Raw genomic sequence first — 27471 nt, 5'->3', positions numbered from 1 at the left:
GGGAAAAAAACATTTTCCTGGACGTGCCAACCACAGATATTTCAATTGTCAATATGAAGTAGTATAGCAGTGTCCTCTTTCCTTACAATTCAGGATTCAGATTTTCAGATTTTGAATTATTAAAATGTTCTTTAATATTCCAGAATCCCAGAGGAATCCAGAACCATTAGTCAGTCAAGTGGAGTGATAAATGTCTCCATGTAAACACGCACCTTACTATTGCTCCTTACGTCTAGCCTGTGCCACCGTCTGTCGGCTACATCCACGTTGCTTGGCAACTGAAGCACCAAGGTGCCAGAGCCATGGTTTATCTTCAAAGTAGGTGTGCCGTCAATAATTTCTGGGAAGAAAGACATTATTATGAAAAACCTTGCGGTCACAGAAAGTTTTTATAAGACGCTTCCACATATTATCAAGGTCTAAAGGATTTATCACGATATACTGCAAAAAGAGTAACATATTAATGGACATATGCCTCTTTGTAAAATGAACAGAACCAAAGCTGATACAAGAACCACAAGTTACGGTCTAAAACATGCGATTCATAACAAAACCGTATAAGAAATTATTTTTAAAAAGGGCCTAATTCATTAATGCTTTAGTAAAGTAGTGCCAAAATGTTTTCATAGGCCACACTGAACTAAAAATTCTCGCCAGAATTACAAAAGTTAAGGGAACGCAGATTTCCTTTGTACTGACAAGAGTTTGTTGATAAATACCAATCACTCATATTTTAAAAAGCTCTTGCATGGCACAGCAAATTTATATTCAGCAATGACCCTAAAACCACACAAAAGGCAAAGGAGGTAGCTCCTGATCCCACCAGAATTGCATCCAAATGCCAAATAAGAGGAAAGAGAAACTGAGGTTCTTTTATCACTCCAAAAAAAATGATTTAGCAGTGTGAGTAGCACAGCACCCAAAAAGACCACGATTTGGAATTACTTTGACCACTGGTTCACAGGAACATCCGGTATAATATTTTTGGTTAACATTTGCGACTCTAGGAAAACTCTAGGGAGAAAAGTTCTTCCCCAAAAGCAATACAAACAGCTTTCACTTTTTCACAGTTCACCTGAAAGAAAGAAGTCCCACTTGGGAACCGTTAAAACAGGAGCGCCTTTTTTTTCAGAGCCAGTGAGACATATACACCCAGTGTCTGTGCCTGTCTGAAAATCCCTTTGCAGATTAAGCTGAAGAGCGTGAACACTCTGGAGGAAACGCCACAGGTAAAGGGTGAGGCTGCCAGAACGTCAGCCCCGTCAGTCTGGGTTCGGTGCGTTTCCTGCGCCTGACATTTCCAGGTGCAGGGGGCTGCGGTGGGCGGCTGCTGGGGGAGGCTGCCTGAGAGCCGGGGGGATGGCGGCGGAGGACGCAGCGGCAGCACTCAGTCTAATTGAGATTAATCAGGAGATGATGTGCCGGGAGCGGCGTGCGCGGCCGCTCAGAGACAGCACTTAGTTCCGGCGAGTTACGGATGGCGTGGGCCGGATGGACGGATTATGGCATTAATGCATTTGGACAAGAGCGGGGAATGGTGTGCGCCGGGGTCCCAACACACTTCTGCTTTTAATCTACATCTGTGATCATGCCCAGTCCCTCATCTGCATTCCCCATTTCTCCGTCTCTTTCTGACACCGGAGAAGATTAATCCTCCTGCTACGGCGTGAGGAATGGGGCAGGTGAGCGAAAAAAATGTTTTTCTTCTCAAATATGAAAAATTACTCCTCTCAAGCCCTGAAGCAGATGTCACAAAAGGCAACAGGAGGATTTAATAAATTATATTACAAATGACTGAATAAACACTATCAGCAACAGATAGGGTTTCTGAAAGCATTTGACTTAGAAGAGCAGCCTGAAAGATTGCAAGTCATGCTGTTCATATCCCCCTGGGTATTCCTGCACAAAACTCTGTAACTTGAAAGTGACAGTCGAAAACCAGTACCATGATAAAAATTCTATGAGGCTAAGACTGTAAAACAGATTTGGGAAAACTGACAATAACATGCATGTTGCACACTGGGTGCAAGCACTCCACATTCTCAATCCAGGGATAGAGTTCCTCAGAGTGGGTCCAGGAAAACCCAGTTATTGCTTCCTGTTCAGACTCTCTCCAGCCTGATCTCATTGTGATATTGGCCTCAGTGAAGAACGTGCATGACTGGCAGATACTGTGGATCTAGCTCGCATGTGTACCCTTCTTTTACGGTAGGGGGCCCATGTCTGTGTCACCTCAAATATCACCCCAAGTCTGAGTATATGGGTAACCTTTAGAGAATAAAATTACCATTACATTAAATTTAATAATAAGTACATGCCTGTGGATAAATTATAGTTGAATGATAGCAATAATAATTTAAAAGGGTAGGGGGCTCATTCAGAGGGGAAAAGAGGTGGAAGCTCTCTCCTATTCCCCAAGTGATGCTAATTATAGGCTAGATCAGGACTCAAGTTTTATAAATATATGGCTCCACTCTAATCTACAAGTACATCCCACGATTATTATTCAAATTGCATAACATGCCATAGAAAGCACATAAGCTCCGGAAACACATACCAATACTGCATCTGAAGCTAAATCCACCATAGTCTATGTCACATTTAAAGAGCCACTTAACACTAACATCTCAGAGTTTTTCTACTAAAGCCTCAGGACCCCAAAGCAATAAGAATTGTGCAGTAGTTACTGAATAGTTACCGAAATGGGTTTGTGTTTCTGGCTTACGGCTGCAACAACAGAGAATATGTCAAGACAAGGAGGTCTCTTTCTCTCCCCCTCTCCCCCTGTTCTTCTTTTCTCTCACAACCTCAATACTGTCTGTCACACACTTTTCTGACAGAGCCCTCTTGTTTGAAGTAGGATTCATTTGACTCAGGCTCTGATTATTCTCTCCTTCCTTTTGTGCTTCAGCTCACTTGGCCAGTGGGAGCACAACCTGGCGGACCCTCCCAACTGAGCCTGTCTGATTCAATAGCAGGTGCCGGAGAGGGGGATCAATTGCTGCCAGCCCAAAATCCTTTACATTTTTGCAACCAAAGCACAGGAGAAAGTGTACTTTAACTCCCCATATCACTGACTCAGAGGAAACTGCTTTAAGTGGGTATACTTGCACATATGCATCTACAAACAACTTAAAAATGACAAAAAAATTAAATAAATCAGTTGAACATGCAGCACAGTAGTCCGTTTTTCAAACCATTGAACCACAATATTTAATTCAAGTGCAAAAAATAAAAAACATATCCATGTGCTTATTTGCCATTACATTTTCAAGATGAATATTTTTTTAATATTTATTATTTGAGTTGCCTTGTTATATGTACATGCTGTAAAGCCAGTTAAAAGAAATACATAAAATGCAGCAGCACTGAATGTCTATTCACATTATTTAACGTAAAGGAAAATCAAATATACACAATATATATGAAGACCATACCACTCCTCAAACTCTTCATAGGAGTTTCGCATTTGACATAGGTTACCCCAGTATTTAAAAAAATAATCTACCTTCGCACAGAGAGCAGTGACTTAAGACTGCTCTAGATAAGTGCTATCTGTGTTAATGCATGACGTTTCCAGAGATCGCTGCTGACTTCACCTATTGCCATGAAGTCCTCAGGGTCCCATGGCTGTAACTGGGCCACTGGCCCGCTGTAGAGCAGCAGGCCATCTGCAGCCTCGGTGATAAACTCCAGGGAGAGGTGGCTCTCGAAGCATGGCCTTATGGGGGGAAACCAAGCATAGCCATCACCATGGAAACTGTGCTTGGTCTGCTGGCAGTCTGGGCCATCAAACTGCGGAGGGCACTGGCATCTGTAGGAAAAGAAAGAGGGGGGGGGGGGAAACAGAGCAAAGCTCCAAAATGATTACCGTTATGATATACTGCACCCTCATATGCCAGCGGAATCTGCAGAGCCTTGCTTCTGCATGACAGAACAATGAAATTGCTCGACTACAACAATAATAGCAAACACAAACACAAGACAGCTCTCTCCTTCCTGTGGGATACAATTCTCATTACTCAACCCTAATAACAAATGAAGCCAGACGGCCCAATGTTCCTGCACGTCCTGCACAGATGAAGCTCTTAAAACTCCGGAAGCCTCCGTGTCAGCAGATAAGGAGCGGTCCTCACTTTCTCTCCTGTCGGCATGCAGATCTTCATCTCGCTTTGACTGTCTCTTCCAACAGAACTCTTTCACGCATTTATCCCCTCCAAACTCTCCCCGCTGCACTGTCTGGATCCGCAAGCACTGTCACTGCTCATGCAGCCGGAATGAAGATCCTGACAACGGAGCCATGACCAGTATCTCTCGAGTCACACTCTACCACACAACCGCATACCAATCTGACAGCACATTCTCTCGCACACCAGACTGCGCTCGCTTACATATTCGCTTTGATAGAAACACACAGCTCCAAAAAAAATAAGCACATTTCAGGACCCTTTGCTTGCCGTACACGGTTTCGCGAATTAACTGCATCTACTTGCACTTTCCAGAATTCCATTTGAACTTATGAAAGCATTGGTCTTCTCTCCTCTCAGACCTACCCAATACAAATAATTCATTCACTTTACACATATGCCATTTTCATTCCAATGCCTACCTCAGCTGACCAGTCCCTGTCACCCACACGTGACCTTAAGAACATTTTCTCTTCTTTCCACGTAAGACTATCTACCAGTCTTGATGTGCAACCACACTCCCCCCCTCCCTCCCACATACTATATACAGCTGGTCAAAACCCCATTTCACACTGCCTATCACCACTTCAGGACACATTAATAATGCATTACTTGTTTATTTTGTCAAAAGGCCCAGCTATTTTCTTGTTCATTTTTCTTAGTGCCGCTTCAATAATTCTAATAACGCTTCTGTCAAAGCTTGCACCCCTCCAACACATTCCTCACATTTTCTGTGTGCAGCGGAAAAGCCCTTTACATCTCGTGTTGTGCATTTACTCTTTCTTCTCTAGCTGCCGCTCTGATCAGAGATGGAAGGGGCTCTGCGGCTGCAGTGGCATCTCCCTCCTTGACAGAAAAACAAATGAAAGAGGACGACTCAAGAACTACACGCTTGGGCTAATACAATAATGCGCTCCTTTAATAACTGCAAACAATAATCAAAGATACGCCTGTGTTTACAAAGCAAACGGCAGGGAAGAGACAACATGAGGTGGAGCACTCCGGATGAATGATGAGCCGCACTTTTAAATCAGAGCAAACAAAAGATAAGTGAATCTTTTACTGTCAATCTTTCAGGCACAAAAGTACAAATCCTCAAACAATAATTGACTGTGAAAGTTGGCGATATATTTTCAGATGTTTTTTTTTCCAGTTTTTCAACTGAAATCGTAAAGTCTTTAAAAAGGTTTACATCCTGGATGGTCTGTTGGCAGGAAGGTGAAATAACACAAGACCCTGGAAACAAGTCCTCGTGTCTTATACTCAGGTTTCACAAAACAGAGACCAGACCAAGCAGGCAGACATGTTAAATGCATCACAGACCATATTATGCTTTTCAGCTGACATGTGATGGGGTTGTTCACAGTTTGAGCAATGAGGTCTGGATTCTATTACAGTCAAAGTTTGTCTTCTTTCTGTACACAAGGGTTAACATGCAGTCATTCCCTGTGAGTACCAGGCGATCAGAAACATGAAATAAATCACAACTGTGACAACCTGTGACTCACACAGAATGCATTTTAGAGTCTGATCTTTTAACATCTTCAGAGGAACTGTGACACGAAATGTTCCCCAGGGATTTCAGAAAAATAGCTATTGAGTATTCTGACCAATTTGTTAGATCCAAAGTGAGAAAAATAAATTGACATGATGGCAAATCCACTAACATTTAATTTTACATTCTGATTTTCCACCTGTAATGCCGGTATGAAAATGTCACTAGCTTTGTGAGAGGACCAGTAATCTTGCTGTCTTTTGGCTCAAACACAGCTGTTCTTCTGATTATGTTTTTCTTTAAATCTGAAATAAATAATCTCCATCTCCATTAATTATTTCCATCTTTGGGTTGGTGCCATTTTATCATCTTGCAAAATTTAATCAGAAGAGCAAAGGCAAACAATGGTTTCTTCAAAGCTAACTTTTTATCAGCAAGAATATGGAGGTCACACCCTGGCATTTAGCATTTTTAAATAAAAGGAGACTTTTGCAGCTTTAATGATAATCTTTTTCCAGATAAAATGAAACCAATTAGTCAAAATAACATATTTCAAACTCTGGCTCAGCTGAGATGCAACTCATTGGTGATTCCAGATGGCTTTATGATATTCATCTTCATTGACACATTTTTTGTAGTTCAAAGACAGAGAAGCACATCAACATCAGGTTCCATGACAGACAAAGCCACCTCTTGAAATAGCACAAGTGACCTTGATGCTTTATAAACCATTCACTCCAGAGAGTGTAAACCTATATGTATGGAACTGCCAATTTGCCCACCACTCTGTGGGGAGGTAAGGCTATGGCTTGTAGTGTACTTTGTACAGAATTAATTACTGTAGCTTTACCCTTGTTACAGACATGCATATAACAGAATAATTAACTGCAACTACACCGACAACATAAGGCTTTGTGCAATTCATTATTCTCAGTACAGCAAGGTGTGAATTTGTAGGTTCATCTTCAGCATGGTTTTTTCTTTTTTATAAACTTATTTGTTGAATTATTTGCATGTTCAATTTTATATCCACAAAAGCTATTCAGTTTCAGCTGAATATCATCTTCACCCAAAACAGCCAATTGCCTTTGCCATGTCAAGTCTTGATGCATTACACCTTGCAGGCTGGGTTTAACTGAAGCCTGTCCCAGCCTGTTTTATCATGGATGAAAAACTGGTGTGTTAGAGGTGTTGGAGGCCACTTAATGCAAAGCAGGGTATGGTGCCATCTTGCAGAAAGCCTATTTTCCCATTGTGGGTTTTAAATATATACCTTTGTTCTTGACATTGTATCTCAGATGTGTTGTTCAGTGTAAGGCAAAGCAAATAAAGCACCATATTTTTATGAGAATAGAAAAAAAATAACATTCAAGGAGATTGTTCAGAGCCAACATTTTGAAACTGTTTCAACAAAACATTTTCATTTAGACAGAATCTGTTCTTTTAATACTGTTTTGAATGAATCCAAAATAATTCTTAATTTTCATATTTGGTTAAAAATTCCTAAACCATCATCCAGTGTACCACTAGGCCAGAACTGGGTAATTTGAAATACTGAGTGTGGGCACAAACTAAAATGCTTAAATGTTTTCAACAGACCCTGCAATACAAAAAAAAAAACTTTTATTTGATCAATTTATGTAAATTGTAAATAGACATGACCTGGATTAAATTGCTGGACGATGTCATGAATATGTAAAAGTGTTACTTATTTCCCACAGACACACTGAAGTTCACACAACGCTGCCCATAACAAAAAGAAAAGGAGAGCATCGTCATCCTATCTTGAACTCACTTGATCCTCATCCTCCAAGGTGCATGTCTTGCACAGCAGTTAAAACGGGAATATTACCCGACGTACAATAAGCATGTTTGCTTCAGACCATTCAGTCACAGGTAATAATTTTCTTTGTCAAACAGACAGGTGTCAAAATTCTTGCCAATATTACCAATTAGTCTGGACTGACCTAGGCTGTTTGACAGCAGAACAGAGTGAAGTTTCAGCTTATGTTGACAGTTACACACTTGCAGTCATAGTCTGGAGTCAAACTAGTATTCTAATTCAGTAAATCAAGACTAGATAAATTAACCACAGACTATTGCTGCTGGTTAAAAAAAAAAAAAAAAAAACTGCAAAAAACTAAGGAACTAAAACACCTCCTCCATTATCTACCAATTCAAGTGACTATCTTGTAATTATCAAAGGTTTAGCCTGGTTATAACCCAAGTGTAATTGTGCATTTCCTAGGAAATTAAACAATACTTACTTCCTAAGAAATGTTTTCAAGAAAGTATTATCTAAATTCAGAAGAAAGTACATAATTATACTCAGGCTATAACCAACCTAAATCTTTGATAACTAGAAAGTAGTCACTTGATTTGATAGGTAATATAGAAGGTGTTTTTCAGTATTTCAGTTTTAGTTTCATAGTATTTGCCTGTTTTTTTAACAGTGGTAATTACCCAGTTATGTGTTATTTTTTTACCACATATTTACCTGATAAATATCTAATACTTAAGGGACTATAAAAAGAAGAGCCTCCCTAGTAAATGCCAGCACTGCAACTCAAGCAGGAGCCATATATTTGGCTTTTGAAAAGAGGCCCAGAACAGTGCCTGGTCTCTTAAAGATGCACAGTACATGCGGGGAAGGCAAGGGCACTTGATGCTGTAGAGCAGAAGGGCAATGCTTTTGGTTAAAACTAGAAGGAAGGAAAGTTGCAGTCAGTCTACAGGTTCATTCAGTTATTAAAATCTAAAGGCTCTAGGTGGATGAGGATGTGAGGGAGAAACTTCAAGCAGGGCCACAAACCTAGACCTCCCACCCCCTTCCCCCCTCCCCCCCATCCCAACACAACCCCAACCCCATGCCTGTGTGCTTATTTCAGCAGTGTGTGACTAATGCCGTCAAGAGTGTCAGAGCCCAGACAAAGGAAAAGAAAGGGCTGCGGAGTCTTGCTGTGACAGTGCGGGATCTCTGAAGCTTGAAATATAAGCGCTGCCATGCATGTAGCATAAGGGAAAGTGCACCGCAGGAGAGAGGTGAATAGCAGCTTCGCCCCACACCTCCACAGCTCCGCACAACACGACCGCGAGGACCGTACGAGCAGCTTCGAGGGGATATAAATCCCTCACTTCATGACATTTAACACACATATCAAATTGGGGTTTTGAAAGTAATTTTCGTTAATCTGTAAAAATGCAGCACGCCTCCAGAAAATTAACGCCAGGATTAGCCTATGGTTGGATACCCTAAGCATTATTGTATGTGGCTGCTTCGTACATTATGTATTTGATTATTCTAACAAAAAAAAACTAATCCGGGGTTCGCATTCTTGATTTAATGAACTTTTTTAATTTCAATAGTTTTTCCCTACAAGAGTGTAGCAATAATTTTGCTTCTTTCATTTCCTTAAAAGGGCTCTGCAGTGAATTTGAAAGCACTAATTGGACATTTGATGAAAGATAGTGGTAACGCTAATGAAATGTTATTCCGTATAAGGCAGTGCTTTACATAAATGCAGTGCTTCTGCTTGTGTGTCAGTCTCATTAGTCACATGCCCATACAGTCTCTGGGCGATGGGAATGTACACAGTACAGTAACAGTGCAAATCATGCGCTTTAAATAAATTGCTTTAATACCTCACAAAAAAAAAACGAACAGACTTGTTGAGTCAATTATAATAACAAAGAATCAATGTCATGGCACATGAAAAAAGGATGAGAGAGGCACTGTGCTAACTGTGTACCCCATAGCTTCACAGATTCACTTCCCTTTAATCAGCTGGAGAGATGTGCGTTCCTCTCGGAAACAGCACAGGGGAAAACTATATTACCGAGTGCGGGGTCAACATTACACCAAAGGCAAAGACAAGAAGTGAGGTGGTGGGTTTCTTAAACTCCATCCAATTACATGATGAATCAGAATAAGAAGACAGTGCAAAACCGTGCCAATAGATTCAGCCTCCCTTCTCTTCTTCCCCGAACGAGTCATTAAGTGGGCAACAGAGCTAGCATATCTGAGAGGGCTCTGCATGTACTGTACTATTTGGTGGCAAATCAATTTACCCAGTGGATAAGGGAACAATATAGGAAAAAAATTTAATTAATTACAAAAACATCCTTGAGGAAGCTTTTCTTTTGTCATTTATGAAGGGTGTCTTGCAGGTTAAAAAAATTAGATTTACATACACACGTGTGAATTTCTGTCACATGCCAACTACGTAAAGTCCTGAACACTGTCATCATGCTATGGCCACATTAAATTTTCCTAAACACATAAAAAGAATAATTTAGATTCTGGCTTTTAGTTCCATTCACACAAATATGGAAAAAAAACTATTATCACTGTCACTTGCTTACTCAGAATGGGTAAAGAGCAATTCCGGTCTCTCCTGATTATACATAATTTAATTTGTACCTATTTAGCATTACATTCTCCTGTTTTTTTTTAGTTTTTTTTTAACACCATTTACACTTTTATATCCCAGTCTTCTGTCCATTTAGAGAAGTGAACTACCACTGGATATGTGCAAATGTGCTCAAGGACACAATACCATTGCTCACCCAACACTTGAACCCACCACATTCAAGGCCAAAAAGGAACAAGGGCAACCTTCACGCGGATGTGCTCTTTCTGTATACACAGTAAAGGTAAGACACCAATCTTAACATGTAACTTCTGTACACTCCTAATCCAGTGGTTTGCAATACTGAGGAGCCCTGAGGTCTGATGGGTTTAGTTGTTACTGACCATTACATTTATAATTAAAGCAGCTGATTAAAGTTATCACACCTCACGTGATTCACTAAGCCTGATGTGATTGCTGACTTGAAGATGGAAGAAAAAAAAAAAGAAAACAGTTGAACCCAAAGCTCTCCAGGTACATGGTTGCACACCCTTTTCCTAAACTCTGTTGCTGGCTCACCAGTGACAAGATTCTTCCCCATCTTTCACATTCATATGATCACTGACTCTATCCAAACAAGTTCTGCCAACCTAGTATTGCAGGGGAGGCTAGCGTGTTGTCCCCAGAGGTAAAGAACCCCACTGTCATTAAGGTAAGACACTGATACACACCTGTACCTGCTTTCAAAATGTTAAGGCAATGATGCTCATCTGCACCTGCTCTGCCTGTGGATAATGGTAAGACAGGGACCCTGAGGTCTCTCACCTGTATCCACTCTGGCTGTCAATGCAGATTCCACCATTGTAGCAGGGGTTTCTGGGATAGGAAGCACAGGTCTGGTGCACATGGTCTCTTCCCGAGCAGCTGCACACAGGAGCGTCCATCACCATCACCGACACCAGAGACATGCTCCCAGAATCCACCACAGTAGGCGTGTCACTGATGGTCAGGTGGTTAGAACAGCCACTGCTGTTCCCGCAGTCCATGTCCACACACTCGTCAATGTGCACCTGGCTGATGTTAACCTGGAGAAATGACTGAAGCTGAGGGAGAGAGAAAGGAAGAGGGAAGGGGTTGAGGAAGGGGGAGAGTGCAGGAGGGACACAGAGACAAGGACAGTGGGACAGAGGGATGTGGGAAGGGTGAGGAAAAAGGCAGAAAAGAGAGAGGGGAGGGGCAGAGGGTAGAGAGTGAAAAATAGGAAATAAATAGAGGGGGATGAAAAAAACATGAGAGGAGGGAGAGAGGGAGAAATTATCAAGCAGCATGTTGAATGCTAAGTAAAGGCATGGTGCAGGAGCAGTCTTCATTACAAACAGGATTTCTCTAGGGCACTCAGCACAGAAGGAAACATACATGGAAAACCTTTGCGTGCACATAGAGATACAGAGAGGCTGCCCCCCCCCCCCCCCCCACCACAAAGACAGACAGACAAATAGAGTGAGTGGGTGTGAGAGAGAAATGATAGTTCAGTACAGCCACTTGCTAACCATGTTTTCATTGCACATCATATACAACTTGTGGAGTTTCATCAACAGCCTTTCCTTAGTTATCCACGTACAGCCAAATGTGCATTTAATTGGTCCAAATGTTATGCTAATTTCACTGTCACTTGCATGAATTCATCTCTTGTCCACTGTGTACCCACTATGAGAAAGCAGCTGTCACAAGGAGAATGCATTCCAGCATGTCAGACAAAACACAACATTCACAGGTAACAGCTTTATTGAGAATTTCACTTCAAAGCCGCTGGCAGCTTGAGTCACGCGTAGGAAGTAAAGAGCAGCTCTATCTGAATCTAGACTTGAAACGTTTTTCAAAAAGTGTCAGTTTTTATTCATGATTTACTCAGTCTCCAAAATGTGTTCACGTCTGTGTAGGTCTGCAGGTGGCCAGGGTGGTGCCCACAGGAAGCCGTGTCGCTGTTGCATGTGACAGCTGGCCAAGAGCAGGAGCAGCGCCACCAGAGACAGATCCTCCATTGTTAATCGTTCATCTCATCAGGCTGAATGTTGCGCTAGTGTTTGTTGTTTCACAAGCATCTGTTGTGTCAGCTACGTAGCTTGTACTAGCACCCAGGGCTGTTATATTACCATTATGATTCAATGGAGTTCTGTTGACAATGTTAATGTATTATTACAGTTCTGAGCTTTGTAATGAATATTTGCACGTGCATATTTCTCAAGAATAACTCCACAGAATGTAACAGGACTACACAGATAGAAAAGTACTGCATATTTCCACAAGCCTTTCATACAGTGCATGGGGGCTCAATATGAAGACACAGCAGCCTACAGTCAAAAGTCCTATTAGTGTAATGGTGCTTGTATGAGTGGGACCACAATGGAGGCATGCAATTGATGACACTAATAATGAAAATCATCTCTTTTTTTAAGCGAGAGAGAGAGAGAGAGAGAGAGAGAGAGAGAGGTTTCCCCTGTGATGAGTGTATGAAAAGTATGAAAAGTACAAGTAGTTGGAGTCTTTTCAAGTGTGAAGAGATGATTCCACAAGGAGAGACTTGTGTCTAAATCAGCTCCTGGCTTCTGTCTCCTTAAACTGTACAAATTACCTAACCAAAAAAATAGAATAAAATAGTGGAACTATTAGGCTTGAGAAACACATCTTGTTGGGGGCAGAATTTCTCACACGAAGGCAACACATAGTTTCAGTCTGCTGTGCTTTGTGTGAAATCACAATGTCTGCCACCAGCTCTCTAAATGGTGGCAGGGAATATCTCCCTTGCCAGCTCTAGGGTGAGATGTGCACAGAGGGGAATCTCTGAAAGAGCAACACTGCAACTACACAGCAGTGGCATAATTGCAACAGAAGGATACAGACTAAAACTGCAGTTGCTTATTTTTTGTGGTTCTTGGAAGGATCATTTTTCCCCAGACTGAGAAACCGATTAAATTCTTCCACAATATGCAGACATGCTTCTTCTGCCCCTTACATCAGCGAACAGCAACACCCTTACACCACTGTTCTTCCCCCTCAACAGCCAAGACTTCCCTGGGTAATCACTGGGCACCGTTCACTGTGGTGCTTCATGCGTTCATCCTTCTGGTGGACTGTGTGCGAGTAGGTTTTATTTTTATTTCCTGTTTCACAGCAGGAAGAGGGAGGGGCTCTGGGGATGTTCAAAGCTGAAATGTGAGGAAGGGAGGGAGGGAGGAATGGGCAGGAGTGACTGGCAGGGTGGAGGGCACTGCATGATCCATTATTCACAGAAGGGTGCTGCTCAAACTTTGGAGCACCAGGGGCTTGTGCTCTCTCTTTCTCTGAACTAAAAGCACATGCCCTACTTCCCCCCACACAGAACACATTAGCCACAAAATGAAACCACACATCTGGAAATGCATATGGGTGGCTGAATGCATTTTTTATTACCGTTTTTCTCTATATATATATATATATATATATATATATATATTGTACCTCCACTACTCTGAGGTACATTATAATTAATTATAGTGAACCGTAGAACAGATGGCTAATTACAGCCTCACTGCTTTGCAATTCCAGCTCTGATGTCACTTTTACTCGTACAGTGAATAGCTTAGAATAAATACATGAAAATCTGAGTTTAATTTCAGCAATGAAATTGTTATATCTTGTGTGCCTTTAATGAGGTGCTAACAATCACAGCAGGTCTGGCTTAAACATTACTAGTGAATCCCTAGGGATTCCTGGTCGGCATTTCGCATCTACATTTCCCAGTGTAAACTATTTTATTATACATGGTAGGCTACAGATATAATTTTTTCTGAAAATAATTTTTCATACTGTGTGCGCACAGATCTTCAATCTTAAAAAATAAAATCATACATATTTGAGTATGATAAGACATGCTATGGTAACAGCATGTGTTAGATTGACACACATTAAGGCTGTTTAGGTAATTACATTAAAGTTTTCATTTCCAAATAGAGATGCACCTGGAGCACTGTCTGGCAATTATGGACGTGTGTAGCGCTCCACCTCACTGTCTGAGGCAATTCCTCTGTTGAGATCTTGTCGTCCTGCTCACCTTCTGACATTTTGCAGGTGCTAATGAGACTGACCTTTTCTTCCCCATTTCCTTACATTAATGAAATAAGTTGAGAAGACTGGAGTTGCATGTTTTTTGTTGACAATTTCTAATGGATTCTGTACAGACAATCTATCAAGATTAGCTGTAGAATGTGGAGAGAGAGAGGGAGAGAGAGAAACAGAGACAGAAACAAAGAGAGAGAGAGAGGAACAGAGACTGAGACAAATACATAGAGAGAGACAGAGACAGAACGAATGGGTGGGAGAAGTTGGCTTTATTAATGCTTGGAATTCTAATGGAGTGAAAGTAGTCAACATGCTATTGCCACAGCAGGGAACTATTCCCTTGTCAATTGTAATACTCAGTTCAACGCTTACAGATAAAAATGGGAGTTTTTGGCACGCTGTGTGTGAGTGTGTGTGTGTGTGTGTGTGTGTGTGACAGAGAGACAGAGAGAAAGTAGCGGGAAAAAAAGTTTGGGAGGTACCTTCTGCTTGTGAGCAGCGAGGTATCCGTGTAGCTTCTCTGACCTCAGAAAGGGGGCGCTATGCATAGAGAACCTCACGTCCAGAGTCCTCTCCCGCACTTCCATCAGGCCAAAGATGTTGATGTTGTCAGAGCTGGTGGGTAGCATCTCGGAAAGAAAGTCTCTGAACATCTTGTATCGGCTCCGTGCATCGCCCTGGCGCTCGATAAACTCCTTGGCTGTGATATCTGGACAGGAAAATGCACAGATCCTGCAGCATTAAAGCAACGCCACATTTAATTAAATCTGTCTTTCATTTTCAAACCGATTTACTTCAAAGCACAAAGCTCGGAAAAAGAACAGTTGTGAAAATGAATAAGATATTAAGCCGCTTTTCAGGGGGAAGCCAAGCACCTGTGACTGAAATGTCTAGCAAGACCACAAAATTTATGAAACATTCACGTTTCATTTACAACAGTTTCATAACAAAAAAAAAAGTAGAACTGAGAGCTTTTTTCGATTCATACAGACAGGCGCCGTCAAACATTTTCACACTTTGTAATTATACAGGAAACTTTTTTCCTTTCACAAAGTGATTTCCATGACAATGGCCATTTCACAGTCACAGTCATGGCTGTGAATGTAGCCTCAGTGCTAAATTACAGTAGGATAAGGAAAGAAACTCAAGCCTTCTGCTTCAGTCTGCAGCATAGCAGTGCTGCCTGCATGACAGAATGAAGGTAAAAGCACTTCTGTGGAAGAAAGCCGTTGAGAGCCATGGACACTTTTAATTGCCTCAATTTCCTTCAACACCAGATTAAAAGCTGTCATTCTCCCAGGGAGGAGTTATATATACAGCTTTGTGTTCGTTCTCTGCAGGTCGCCGAAAGACCTTGCTGTTAATAGCAGGTCTGAACTATCGGTGCTCTGTAATGGGGAAGCAAAGATAAAAAAACAGGCTTACAGATTTCACTTCTTTTTTATTCTCTATTGATATCCCTTTTCTGACTCAATCGTTGTGTCTTTTGACTTTGGAACGAGTCTTCTTTATGTCTGTGGGAGGAGGCAGCCAGATCAAAACATGGGGAAAATTTGTCCAGCCATGTTGAAAAGTGAGGAATGAGAAAAATGGGCCTGTATTGGCAGCTCTGACCCCAGTGGCAAGTGAAAGGGGATCCAGTTACATTTAGCCTGTATCATGATCTGGTGCCTGAATCACACAGCCTAGGAATTCTTCTTTCCAGTGACCCACTTTGTGTCAATATTGTGATTGTAAGTACGACAGTAAATAAAAAAGCACATCTCCCCCCTATGCGGGTTTTCCATCCAGTGGACGGGGGAGGCAGGCAGAAGGCCTTATTGCTCGAGAGTGACTCCTCTAGCTAACGGGACATCTGCAGCCTGTATGCTCCAGCTGCGCATAAAGCCGCTCGTCTCCAGCGGGCTGACTGGACATCTTTGCTGGACTGCGGCGCAGGAGCGCTACCTGGCATTCAGCATGCGCTGAAGGAGCACATGTGCTTGTCCTTGCTTTCCTGAACTGGCAAAGGTACTCACACTGTAATGAGCAGGGTCTACGCATATGATTCACAAAGTTGTCAAAAAAAGAAGGAAGAAAAAAGAAGAACAGGGCCCTGTCATGCACAATAACCCACAGAGTGAGACTGAAGAATTGTCACAAGTCATACAGTATTCATCCAAGCACTAAGTGGAATCATTTTTCAATTTCTTTTTTATTGATCCCATAACCAGGACTTCTAAAAAATCTAATTGATGCTCAACCAACTGCAGAGTCCTTGAAGCAACAGTAACGAGATTTTAAAGACTTCATATATTGACTCAAGTAGATGATTCAAGGGCAAAGGCTGCGGACTATACGTTTCACCTCTCAATCAATTTCAGAAGTTAAAAAAACCCTCTTCCTAATCTCTTAAATAGAATTTATAGACTAATATCATTTTACAGTTGTCTAAATTGGTTTTTAAATGTCAAGAAGGCCATCAATAATATTATAATTTGAAATTTTCATAATTTTAAATATTCAGTGTGAACAATATGAAGTAGCTCCAAAAGCAAATTACCTTAAAATAAATGTGGTTTAGGTTTAAATGACTGAAGTCTGGAAATGAAAAATGGGTTTATAAATCCAAGGTATAAAGTGATTGTCCACCCTAGTTTTTTAAATCAATCAAATTTTATTTATATAGCGCATTTCATACAATTGCAACTCAGTGTGCTTTATAAAAAAAATAAATAAAAGAATCAGGGCATTAAGGAAGAAAAAATAAAAAGATGAAGACCAAAAGCAATAAAAAAGCAATTGTACAGAGCGCTGAAACTATAAAATTACTACATCAATTCAAATCGAGAGGTTGGTTTTAAAATATAACCAGACAAATCTGTAATTTGTAAACAACAAATCCGCAATTTGCCAGCAATGCATATTGCATTTATCCTTCCATGAAGGATCAGTTTGAGTGCCGATCACGACGGCACCTGAGTTATATTTAGACCACCAAATCAAAATGACTCTACAGACCACCAAATAAAAATAATATGATTCTACAGACCACCAAGCTAATGCCGAGCTCTACAGACTACCGAGTGAACAGACTACCAAATGTTCTATAGACTACTGAGCTAACCAGCTCTAGTCCTAGGTCACAATTGAAAGCAAATAATTCAGACAAACGAGTCTCGCTTTGAGTCTACTCTCACTCATTCTTATCTGTTTTAGAATCTCGGTGGAACCTCACATTACTGGTGCAAACTGATACAGAATAACCATAAAATCATAGTAAAATAAAATAAAAATTAGATAAGCTAGAAGTCTCTTACAAAATAAGAGTCTCAGTAAAATAAGAGTAAAAAGAATTGAGTAGGGGTGCTAATTAAGTAAAAGCAATGTCAAAAAAGGTATGTTACAAGTTTAGTTTTGTAGCTTGATGCAAACTTGATTGACAATGTGTCAACCACCCCGTTTAGCATTAAAGTAAAGTAGTAAGAACAAAATCAATGGCTCTAATGAGTATGAAATTGTGTTAACAGCAGCAAAGAACCACAGGTTCGGAAAACAAAAAAGAAGTGCCACTTAATCAGGCGTTGGGGTGAGGTGAAAGTGCTAGACAACATCGATGTTTACATCTCAAACTCAAGCACCTTTAATGCCACTCACACTCACAACCACAAAGAAAATGGCAAGTAGCACTGAAAACACAAGATAATTCAAAAAACATCCACTTAGTGCTGAGAGTAGTCTAATGCATAATACATTTTTGGTAGCTACACTAAAATTTGCATGTTCATGGCAAATCAGCAATTGCTGACTTTCGAGCAAGCTATATGAAACTTACAATGCCAGATAAGTATAAAGCAAATTGCAATCCAATTACATTTGTGACTGTAAGTAATCTTTAAATTTGAATCCAAATACAGATTTCAGCAAAAATTTGCCTTGTTCCATTATGAATACCAATCAGAAATTCATGGTGCTGTCTGATGTGAAGCATGCAGAATGCCTGGAGAGACAATCTGGTGGTCCATATTTCATTATTATAGTGAGTGAACAACATTATTTATTGGTTTCCAGTGCTGATTTTTCCCAAGGAAAACCAGAACAATTAAACTGGAAAATCTTGGGATAGCATTGCTGTATTTAATTCCCACTTTAATTACATGCAAGAATATAAAAACAATGCACCTGTAACATATGTAATGTGAAGGATATACCTCACTTTGCAGTCAAGAAGCATGTCCTATAGCAGACTAAATCTGTGGGACAGAGCCTCACGGCAGTGTGAAGGGACTATTTTCAGATGTAGATCCCTTTGTGTGACTAAATGCTGCAGTTCAACACATAATCAGAGGTCCCTCTGAATGTGGGGGGTGGGACCAAAGTACCTGCTAGGCGAAGTGAGCCAGAGTTGTAGATGTCGTCATCAAGCAGCTCCTGAACGTGCACGGTGACACTGGACACGACGTCTGGCCAAACACCGTCGGAAACATGCACCTTGAACTTGTAGTTTCCTGGTGGTGTGTTTTCCTTGATGATCAGAAAACCTGTCCTTTTATTTAGAATGAAGTAGCTGTGAGAAAGTAGAGAGAAAATATTGAGATTATGATTGCAACAATTTACTATTTACAAAAAGTAAATTTCAGTTGCCTTTCTATTTTAATACATTGCTTTTGCAAATGCTGTTTAAGAACAGTGGTGTGAATGGTGTAATACAAAACTGGTTTCCAAAGCTCCCAGTGAGCTACAGCTGCGGATATTTGCAATAGTGTTGATGTGTTGAGAACATCTGTTCATCTATGCACATTAAAGCGAGGGAATTACTTTCCTAATAATGAATAAATCAGTTCTTTAAGTAAATAAATGCCACTTACCTGTTTATAGATAGCACTTGCCTTTAATGGCTTTATGCTTAATCACTTTGCTATTCATATTATGTTGAGGGCAATTCCAGCGTTACTCATGTTACATGTACTGTGAGTGGGTATTGCAATCATTTGTTGTACTACTCAGTGAACTGATGGAACATCCTTATTTTTGTACCTTAGCAACCTTTGACCACTGCTAGGGTCTGCATATGAAAATACAAGAAAACTTTGTCGGTTATTGTGTGGCAATAAGTTTTGTCTGTGTTATGCCAAAGTCACAGGGCATTTTTTCACCTAAGTTTGCTTTGGCAATCTTGTTGAACTATAGATGCCACAACAAAAGTGATGCATTTTATTTTAAACTGTATTTACTAACTTTACAACAGCACCAAACTATTGACGTAAGATATAAAATAGTTGTATTCATGGGCAGACAACCAAAAAACGTCATGCTACTCACATTACGTTAGTCACCTTACATGTTAATTGATATTATTAACTAGAAAATAATCCAAGTTTTGTTGAATCAGATTGATATGAGGCACAGCTCTCAGTATGCCTTGATTATATGCATTCTTAAGAAGTGTTTATCTTCTATTTGTAAGTCATTGCTTCCTATCTTAAATGATTATCTGCTACTGATAGCGCCCCTGATCAAAGGGGCCAGACATTCCGGATTTAAATCTGATGATCCTAAGATCATTTCTAATAACAGACTAATCTCTATTCTAACATGTCTTTCTAAGGTCTTAGAAAAAATTATGTATAATAGGCTAGCTGAATACTGAGAATACAATCTTTTATATCCTTGTCAATTTGGATTTAGAGAAAAACATTCCACTGCATTTGGTCCAATGAATGGATAAGTTATCTAAGACTTTAGAGCTTTAGACAACAATTAATTCACAATTGGTATAATCATTTATTTATCTAAAGCCTTTGATAGAGTATATCAAAATACCTGCCATTTGTACCTAGGAATAAACATGGAATAGTTCTCAGCAAAGATGTTTAATCATCTGACTATGTGTCTACTATGTAAGTAGAGTAAGCTATACAAAATTCTTAAGTGTGTTCATCAATGAAAAACTTAATTGGAAAAATACACATAGTTTTTATTTCTACCAAAATTGCCAAGAATATTGATGTCATCAGCAAAATTAGACATGTCTTACCAAGAAAATACCATATATCTCCTTATACCCCTTCCTCTCCTATTGGAATATTGTCTGGACCAGTATCAACAAGACTAACCTCTTTTTACATTACAGAAACAGTTTGTTAGAATATCTACCTTCTCTGATCCACTGGCCAGCTCTTTACATATATTCCAAAATTGTGGAATTTTCATTATTTATAATCTTAATGTACTTCAAATTTGTATATTTGTTTTTCAACACTAAATTAATCTTCTACCAATATGTTTTAGTAATCTACTCCTGCCTAACAACAGTGCACAGTTGTCCCAGCAGGGCTTCTTCTGATCTCCACACTCCTTTTTAGGACTGCTCAAGGTCAGTTCTAAGTGAGCTATTGAGGGACATGTCTTTTGAATACTCTACTTAACCATTCATGAAAAAAAAAAACTGTTCATCAATGACTGCATAAGAAATAATTAAAAATATCTTCTCGGACAGACCAATATTCAGCAGATTCTATAAACATTCTGTATGAGTGAATTCTTATTTGTTTTTTCTTTTTCTCACATTTGGTTTATTGCTGATTCTTTTTCAATTATTGAGTTTAATGATGTTCTCTATTGGGGAGGTATTTGCATGAACCCTCTGTGAATGCTTTACTTGTGTTAAAGAAGACATTTATTCAAATTTCTGAGTGTTTTGTTAAGTTTCTATGGAATCATCAGGAGCACAGACTACCGAAATTGGCCTTTGGGTTTCAAGTTTTGTGACACTTGTGAGAGAGAAAGACAGAGTAAAGTAGATGTTGATGCTGGTGCAAACCTTGAGAGGTAGTTCAAGGGCTTATCTTAAACAGGCTGTCAGCTTTAGTCATCTCTTGGCTGCCTTTCAGGTGAAGAACAGAAGCACTGCTGGGCCCCTGAAATATTCCAAAGTTCTGAACCTCTCCCAAGAGTGCCATTCCAAAAGAAAAAAACTCTTACTTGGGCACATGTCCTGCGAAGGCATACGTTTTATTGTCCCAGTCATCTGGGTCTGGAGCATAAACCTTGCCCAGGACTGCTGTTGGCATCCTTCCTGTTGAGGGAGAAAAGGGGTATTGATTCTCTTTTGTGAGGTGTTGGATCAAGGTGTTAAGCCTCTTTATTATTTCCCCCCATCCCAGTTTAGAGTAGCAAGTCTTTTTCACAAGTTTTATGTCCTGCAAGAACTAATAACTGTTTCACCACACATCAGAGACCAGAGGGCAGAGAATCGCTTTCTGGAGATCTTTTAAGGGTTGAGAAAAACATTATCACATCACAGAAAAAAGAGCATTCGGACAAAAAGCCTGAATGTGTTTCCGAGATTTATGCTCCACCACTCACACCTCAACACATTCAACAATGAGTAGCCCTGTACATCCATTAAATAAAAACTGCAACTACATTCTCAACTGGAAATGAGAGTGGTTTTACAAAGAGGAAATGAATTTTAAAAAAGTGAACAAATGGCTTACAGACTATTGCAACACACAGATGAGCTATTCAAGGGCAAGGCGATAGGACACAACCTCACCTCTGTGGCTGTTGATGTAAATATCCTTGTCCCCAGCCTGGTGGGCGTGGTCGTTCTCATCGCCAATAGTGATGGTCAGAGTGTTGGTGACACTTTTGGAGGGGTGGCCACTGTCCTTTGTGATGATGGGCAGATAGAACTCCTTATGCTTTTCGCGGTCAAAGGTGCGCAGAGCAGTGATGGTAGCTGTGTTATTTCCATTGTCCTGTAGGAAAAAACTGCCTCCATCATAGTACTCTGGGGGCAAGGTGAAGGTGAAGGGAGGCCCGTTCTCTGCAGAGTCTCGATCCACCACATGCAACAGCGTGGAAGTCTGGTTGAGATGTACGATCTGCGGACCCGGAACATTCTCCCACACTACAGGCATGTAGGCCATTTCAAACTCTGGCCCATTGTCATTGACATCCAGCAAACTCAGCTGAACCGTGACACTCCCTGTTTGCGCCGGACTCCCGCTATCTGTTGCCAAGATGACTAAGTAATGCTGTGCCATTCTTTCTCTGTCCAATGGTCTTGCCACACGGATCACTCCAGTCTGGTCCACTGAAAATTGATTGTATGGGTCGGATTCTGAATAGATGCTGTACGTGATTTCCTGGTTCAGACCAGAATCTGAGTCACTGGCAACCACCTTAACGATGCTGGTGTCTACGGGGACATCTTCAGGCAACGGTGTAAGGGCATAGAAGTGTGGGATGAAAACTGGTGCATGGTCATTGTAATCTTCCACCTCAATGACACAATGGATCATGCTGAAATAGTCTAAGTCCTCAACCTTTATGGTGAGATTGAACCATTGTTCACTGGACTTCTCATAATCCAGCCTCTTCTTTAGCTGAAGTGTCCCACGCTGCTCCTGCCTGTGACTTACCATGTAAAACTTCTGGTCCTGGTCTCCTCCTACTATGCTGAAAGTCAGCTGAGCATTCTCCCCAACGTCTGCGTCTGTGGCCGAGAGCTCCAGGACGGCTGAGTTTACCTCACTGATCTCTGAGATACGGGCACCACAAGCATTCTCAGTGAACCGGGGGGCATGGTCATTGACATCTGTAACCTGGATAGTGGCAGTACCTGTGCCTGTCATGCCCCCTCCATCCTTAGCCTCCACCACCAGAAGGTACTTCTCCACCTTCTCCCGGTCCAAGTTGCCTACTGCCACATAGATTGTGCCAGTGTTAGGGTTGATGCTGAACAAGTCAGTACTGGCACTATTTCGAGCATTCCCGACAACCCTGTAGGTGAGCACGGCGTTTTGACCCACAGTAGTGTCATCCATGTCGGAGGCAGTCATCTCCATGACTGAGGTGTCGGGGGGTGAGTTCTCAGGGACATTGCCATTGCAGTTATCAGGCATGCAGATGAAGACAGGCCCATTGTCATTGATATCCCACACGTTGATTATGACATCAGTGAAGCCAGTTAGCCCCTCCCCCGCCTCATCAGTGGCCAGCACCACAAACCTCCAAACTGCCCGCTCCTCGCGGTTCAAGGTCTTCTGGGCGTATATCTTCCCCGTCACCTCATCAATGATGAATTCACTCTCAGCTCCCTGACCATGGAGAGAATACCTCAGGGCCTCCTGGTTGGCATCTTTATCTGGGTCAGTTGCTGTTACCTAGGAGATCAAACAGAATGTATCTGGTGTTTTTTGCAGCAGTCTTAACTTTTCTAATCGATTGCAGTGCTGTTTAATTATTCAAAACCTCTGACTTCGAGCCAGTGTTTGGAGTTCTTCACACCTATACAAAGAAACTCAAAAAGAAAATATGAAAGACATATTACCAGAGACATTTTGTTTCTTACACATTTAATATTTAGAAGTTCAACATTTTCATAGTACAAGTATAAATACATGGCAGGATTCAGTGGAGGTGTAATTCTTAAGGTGTAATGTGACGCCAGCATTTTACTCTCACATTATGACTAACCAGAGTCAAAACTATTACACAAATGTTTTAAAAACTTGCTGATTCATAAATAAATCTTTTTCTTTTGCTTTGTTGTAGAAGCAAATGTATCAGCAGTGAAGACATATGTGCCCCATATATGGTAAATGTTGAGGGCTAACATAGTAGGATACAATTATTACATTTGTTTCTGTAGTGTAAAGGCTGGGAACTATAACCAAAATGATCAAAACTATAGTTGTTCACTAGCAGCCACCCAAGAGAAAGTTGCATTATTGTAATCAATAATGTCAATCAACACACATGCATGCTTTCTGCTGATACAAACAGTGTGCAGTAATGACAGACTTGTCTCATTAGTGGTGCGTTTTAAAAGTCACTCTCAGAGTGACCCAAACCACGATGATTGTTGCCGGTCATTTTTATAGTTAATATCATAGGTCATATACTTTCATTAATTCCAACTGGAAGAATGTAATTTAACCTTTGGTATTGGTATTTGTATCATTATCGTTCCCAGTGGAGATGTGCATAGCACATTTAGCTTAAGGTATAATACTTTATAAATAATGCATACATCACCTTAATTCTGGGTGTTCTGCAGGGTGGTATTTGTTCATTAATTGTCCAAAAACAAAGTGTTTACAGTATCTAACATAACTGGGGATATGTTGCTTAGAGACTAAGTCAGAGCAGACGAAGAAACAGAAGACCATATAAATGGCAGACACTTAGAAATATGTAGGTTCTATATGGAACACAATACGCACAGTTAATAGAGCCTAAAATATTAAAGTGCAGTGCAATTTGCACTGACTGCATGGGGGTAAAATGCATTTTATTTGCCAAGAATACAACCTGAAATCTTGGGCACAAAATAACGAATGCCATTGGTAACAAAGCATCACGAACAATACAGTGAAAATAAATGTACTTCAAGTTAAGCTGGCAAAAATAAAACCAAATGGAAATGAAGTTGAATAGAATGTTGTTGGGTTTTTTTTATTGCTGCTGAGCAAGCCATTAGATTTAAGATCAAAAATTCAAAATCAAACGGCTTGCTCTGCTGCAGCCATTAAAAAAAGGGATCAAAAAAAGCCAACAACATTTTGTTCAAATGAATTCCCATTTGGTTTTCTTTTTGGCAGCCTAACTTGAAGTACATTTATTTTACAGGATTGCTCTAAATGCTTCATTACCAATGACATTCACGGTTTTGTTTCAGTGCAGGATTGCAGTATTCATTGCAGGCTGTAATATGACCATTGTAGTAATGCATTTAGACAGCTACACTGGCACATTCCGATTAACTGTTGCATGAACAGCCAATACAGAGAGGGTAAGGTTATCACTGAAAATGCTACCAAGAAATGTACTGCATATTAAAAATATCTTCTAGTACTGTTAAAGAAAACATTCTTTGCAAAAAAATAGTTTTAGATTGCTCATTTAATAATGATGAAATTCAAGCTAAGATCTACAGTGCCATGAAAGTATTTGTCCCCTTCCAAATTTCCTCAATTACATAGTTCACACTGAATGATTTCAGATCTTTACATGAACAAAATGTAATATTAGACAAAAACACTTTAAAAATTATTTCATTTATTTAAAGAAAAAAGTTCTCAAACACCGATATCACCCATGTGAAAAAGTAATTGCCCCCTTAATTACTCAGTCTAAAAAATTTAATGATAATTAGATTCAGCTGATTGAACAAAGCCAGGCTTAATTGCAGTCAGCCCTGTTGAATCTAAACCACACTCATACTGAACCTTACCATCAGAGTGAGGTAGCCACCACAAAGTTTCTACAAGCACACTATGCCACAATCAAAGGAAATTCCAGAAGAGAAGAGAAAAAAATTGTTGAAATATATTAGTTTGTAAAGGGTTCCAAAGCCATTTCTAAGGCCCTGGTACTCCACTGAACCACAGTGAGGGCCATTATCTCTAAATGGAGAACACTTGGAACAGTGGTGAATCTTCCCAGGAGTGGCTGACCTGCCGAAATTTCTCCTAGGGCAAAGTAACAACTCATCCAGGAAGTCACAAACAATCCCAGAACAACATCCAAAGAACTGCAGGCCTATCTTGCCTCAGCTAAGTTTATGACTGCACATTGAGAAAGAGCCTGGGAAAAAATGAGATCCATGGGAGAGTAGCAAGGTTGAAAAAAAAGTGAGACTTTAACCTGAGTTGGATGATACTGTAGTTCAGATGCTAGTGTTTCTCTGCCCCCAGTGTCCTCGCTGTAGGACAATTTGTCACAGTGCAGAAGAAACATAGTTGTCGGCCTAGAGCTGCTGAGCACCACCAAACTTGCGTTTCTAACCGTTATTCCCCACTCACTAACACACCTACTGAGAAAGCCCTGACCATAAGTGATAGTACTCTGAGAAATGTGAGATTAGAGACACCAGCTACCATAGTGCAGTGTATGCCTGGTGCCAGAGCTACCGACGTTGAGGCTAATTTAATAGTGCTGGCTAAAAGAAAACGTAAATACTCTAGAATTGTTATTCACATCGGCACCAATGGCATCCGATTGAGGCAATTGGAGGTCACAAAAATTACTTTGTATCGGTGTGTGCAGTGGCTAAAAAGATGTGTCGGGAAGTAATACGCTCTGGGGCACTTCCAGCTCGTAGGAGGTCTACTGTAGGCTATCGTCACTAAATCACTGGCTATCATGATTGGTCCTGGTATTTGTTTTGCACCAATCTTTCTCCGTGTTAAAGTTTTTCATGTGCTGAAAGGTTTTTCATATGATAAAGGACTTAGTAAATCAGACCCTAAGTGTTTCTGTAAAGGATTACGAATATGTTACACAATATAAGAAAATACTGCAAGAAGTAAAAGACGCACCTGTAGCACAAACACAGGCGAGCCATCCAGTTCCTCTGTCACACTGCCATAGTACTCGTTCATGGAGAAGACAGGCGGCTCATCGTTCTTGTTGAGGATGTTGACGATGACCACAGCGTAGTCCTCCCACTTGCCGTCTGATGCCACAACATGCAGTTTGTACCTCTTCACGTGTTCGAAATCCAGTGGCTGGGCGATAAAAATGGTTCCAACCTCGGGCTCCACATCGAATGCACCTCCCGTGTTCCCTGAGGTGATCTGGTAGCGCAGCTTGGCGTTGGCACCTATAGTACCAGACTAGGTTGAAAACTGCAGCACTATAGCACATTAGCTATAGCTATTCAGCTATTGCTCTGGAGAACCAAGTGTCAGAAGGTTTTCATTACCAATTGGTGCGTCATTATATTTAACCACCTAAATCATACCAGCTTCACACTGAATTAACCAAATTGCTGTTGCACCATATTTCTTGGAGTGGATTCAGAATGGTCAAATTACTATGCCAAGAATGTTCATAAAGAATATCAGTTCATACATTGCATGTTGTATGGATTCAGTGTCCATAAAACTGTTACAACCAATTCACTTAAGTAATTATGCAAAAGCATTGATATGCAATTAATACAGACTAGTTTCCATGAGCTAGAATATAAAAAAACTAAAAACCAAAGTTTTTTTTCAGTTCAGCAGTTTAGGTTTGCATCATGAGTGTGCATTCAATTTTTCTTGTCCAGTCCAGAATCTAGCTACATACATAACTATAAATATTCAATGGATGTAGACACGGATTGATAATCATTTTTAATCTTAATCTAAATGAGGACTTTGATTGTGAAATTCATCAGATCAGAGGTCAAATGAAACAGAATTGAAGGCCCTTAGCATAAATAAAAAACAAAGAATATAAATCCTCCAATTTAGAAAGGTTCAAATAATGTAGCCATAATGAACAATCCCCAGTCTAGCACATTTCATTGTTTATTTCTGTGACAGAATTCTAAATGGACCTCGCATGTTTCAGCTTCATTATA

General features: G+C 40.4%; 1 protein-coding gene across 1 annotated transcript in view; it reads right to left on the bottom strand.

Annotated features, from left to right (window-relative positions):
- LOC118214698 (neural-cadherin-like) overlaps positions 1–27471 on the bottom strand; it is a 128653-nt gene that overhangs the window by 20474 nt on the left and 80708 nt on the right. The window contains exons 17-24 of the mRNA XM_035394838.1: positions 26441–26724; positions 21667–23281; positions 21093–21186; positions 18491–18675; positions 14612–14838; positions 10857–11134; positions 3600–3814; positions 213–340 (exon numbers count right to left, since the gene is read on the bottom strand). Coding sequence (XP_035250729.1) covers positions 213–340; positions 3600–3814; positions 10857–11134; positions 14612–14838; positions 18491–18675; positions 21093–21186; positions 21667–23281; positions 26441–26724 — 3026 coding nt within the window. The remainder of the gene's footprint in view (positions 1–212; positions 341–3599; positions 3815–10856; positions 11135–14611; positions 14839–18490; positions 18676–21092; positions 21187–21666; positions 23282–26440; positions 26725–27471) is intronic.

Source organism: Anguilla anguilla, chromosome 16, assembly GCF_013347855.1.
Source record: "Anguilla anguilla isolate fAngAng1 chromosome 16, fAngAng1.pri, whole genome shotgun sequence".
In the NCBI taxonomy this organism is placed as follows: domain Eukaryota; kingdom Metazoa; phylum Chordata; class Actinopteri; order Anguilliformes; family Anguillidae; genus Anguilla; species Anguilla anguilla.
The sequence above is the reverse complement of the archived record's forward strand: the minus strand, read 5'-3'. Positions and strand labels throughout refer to the sequence as shown.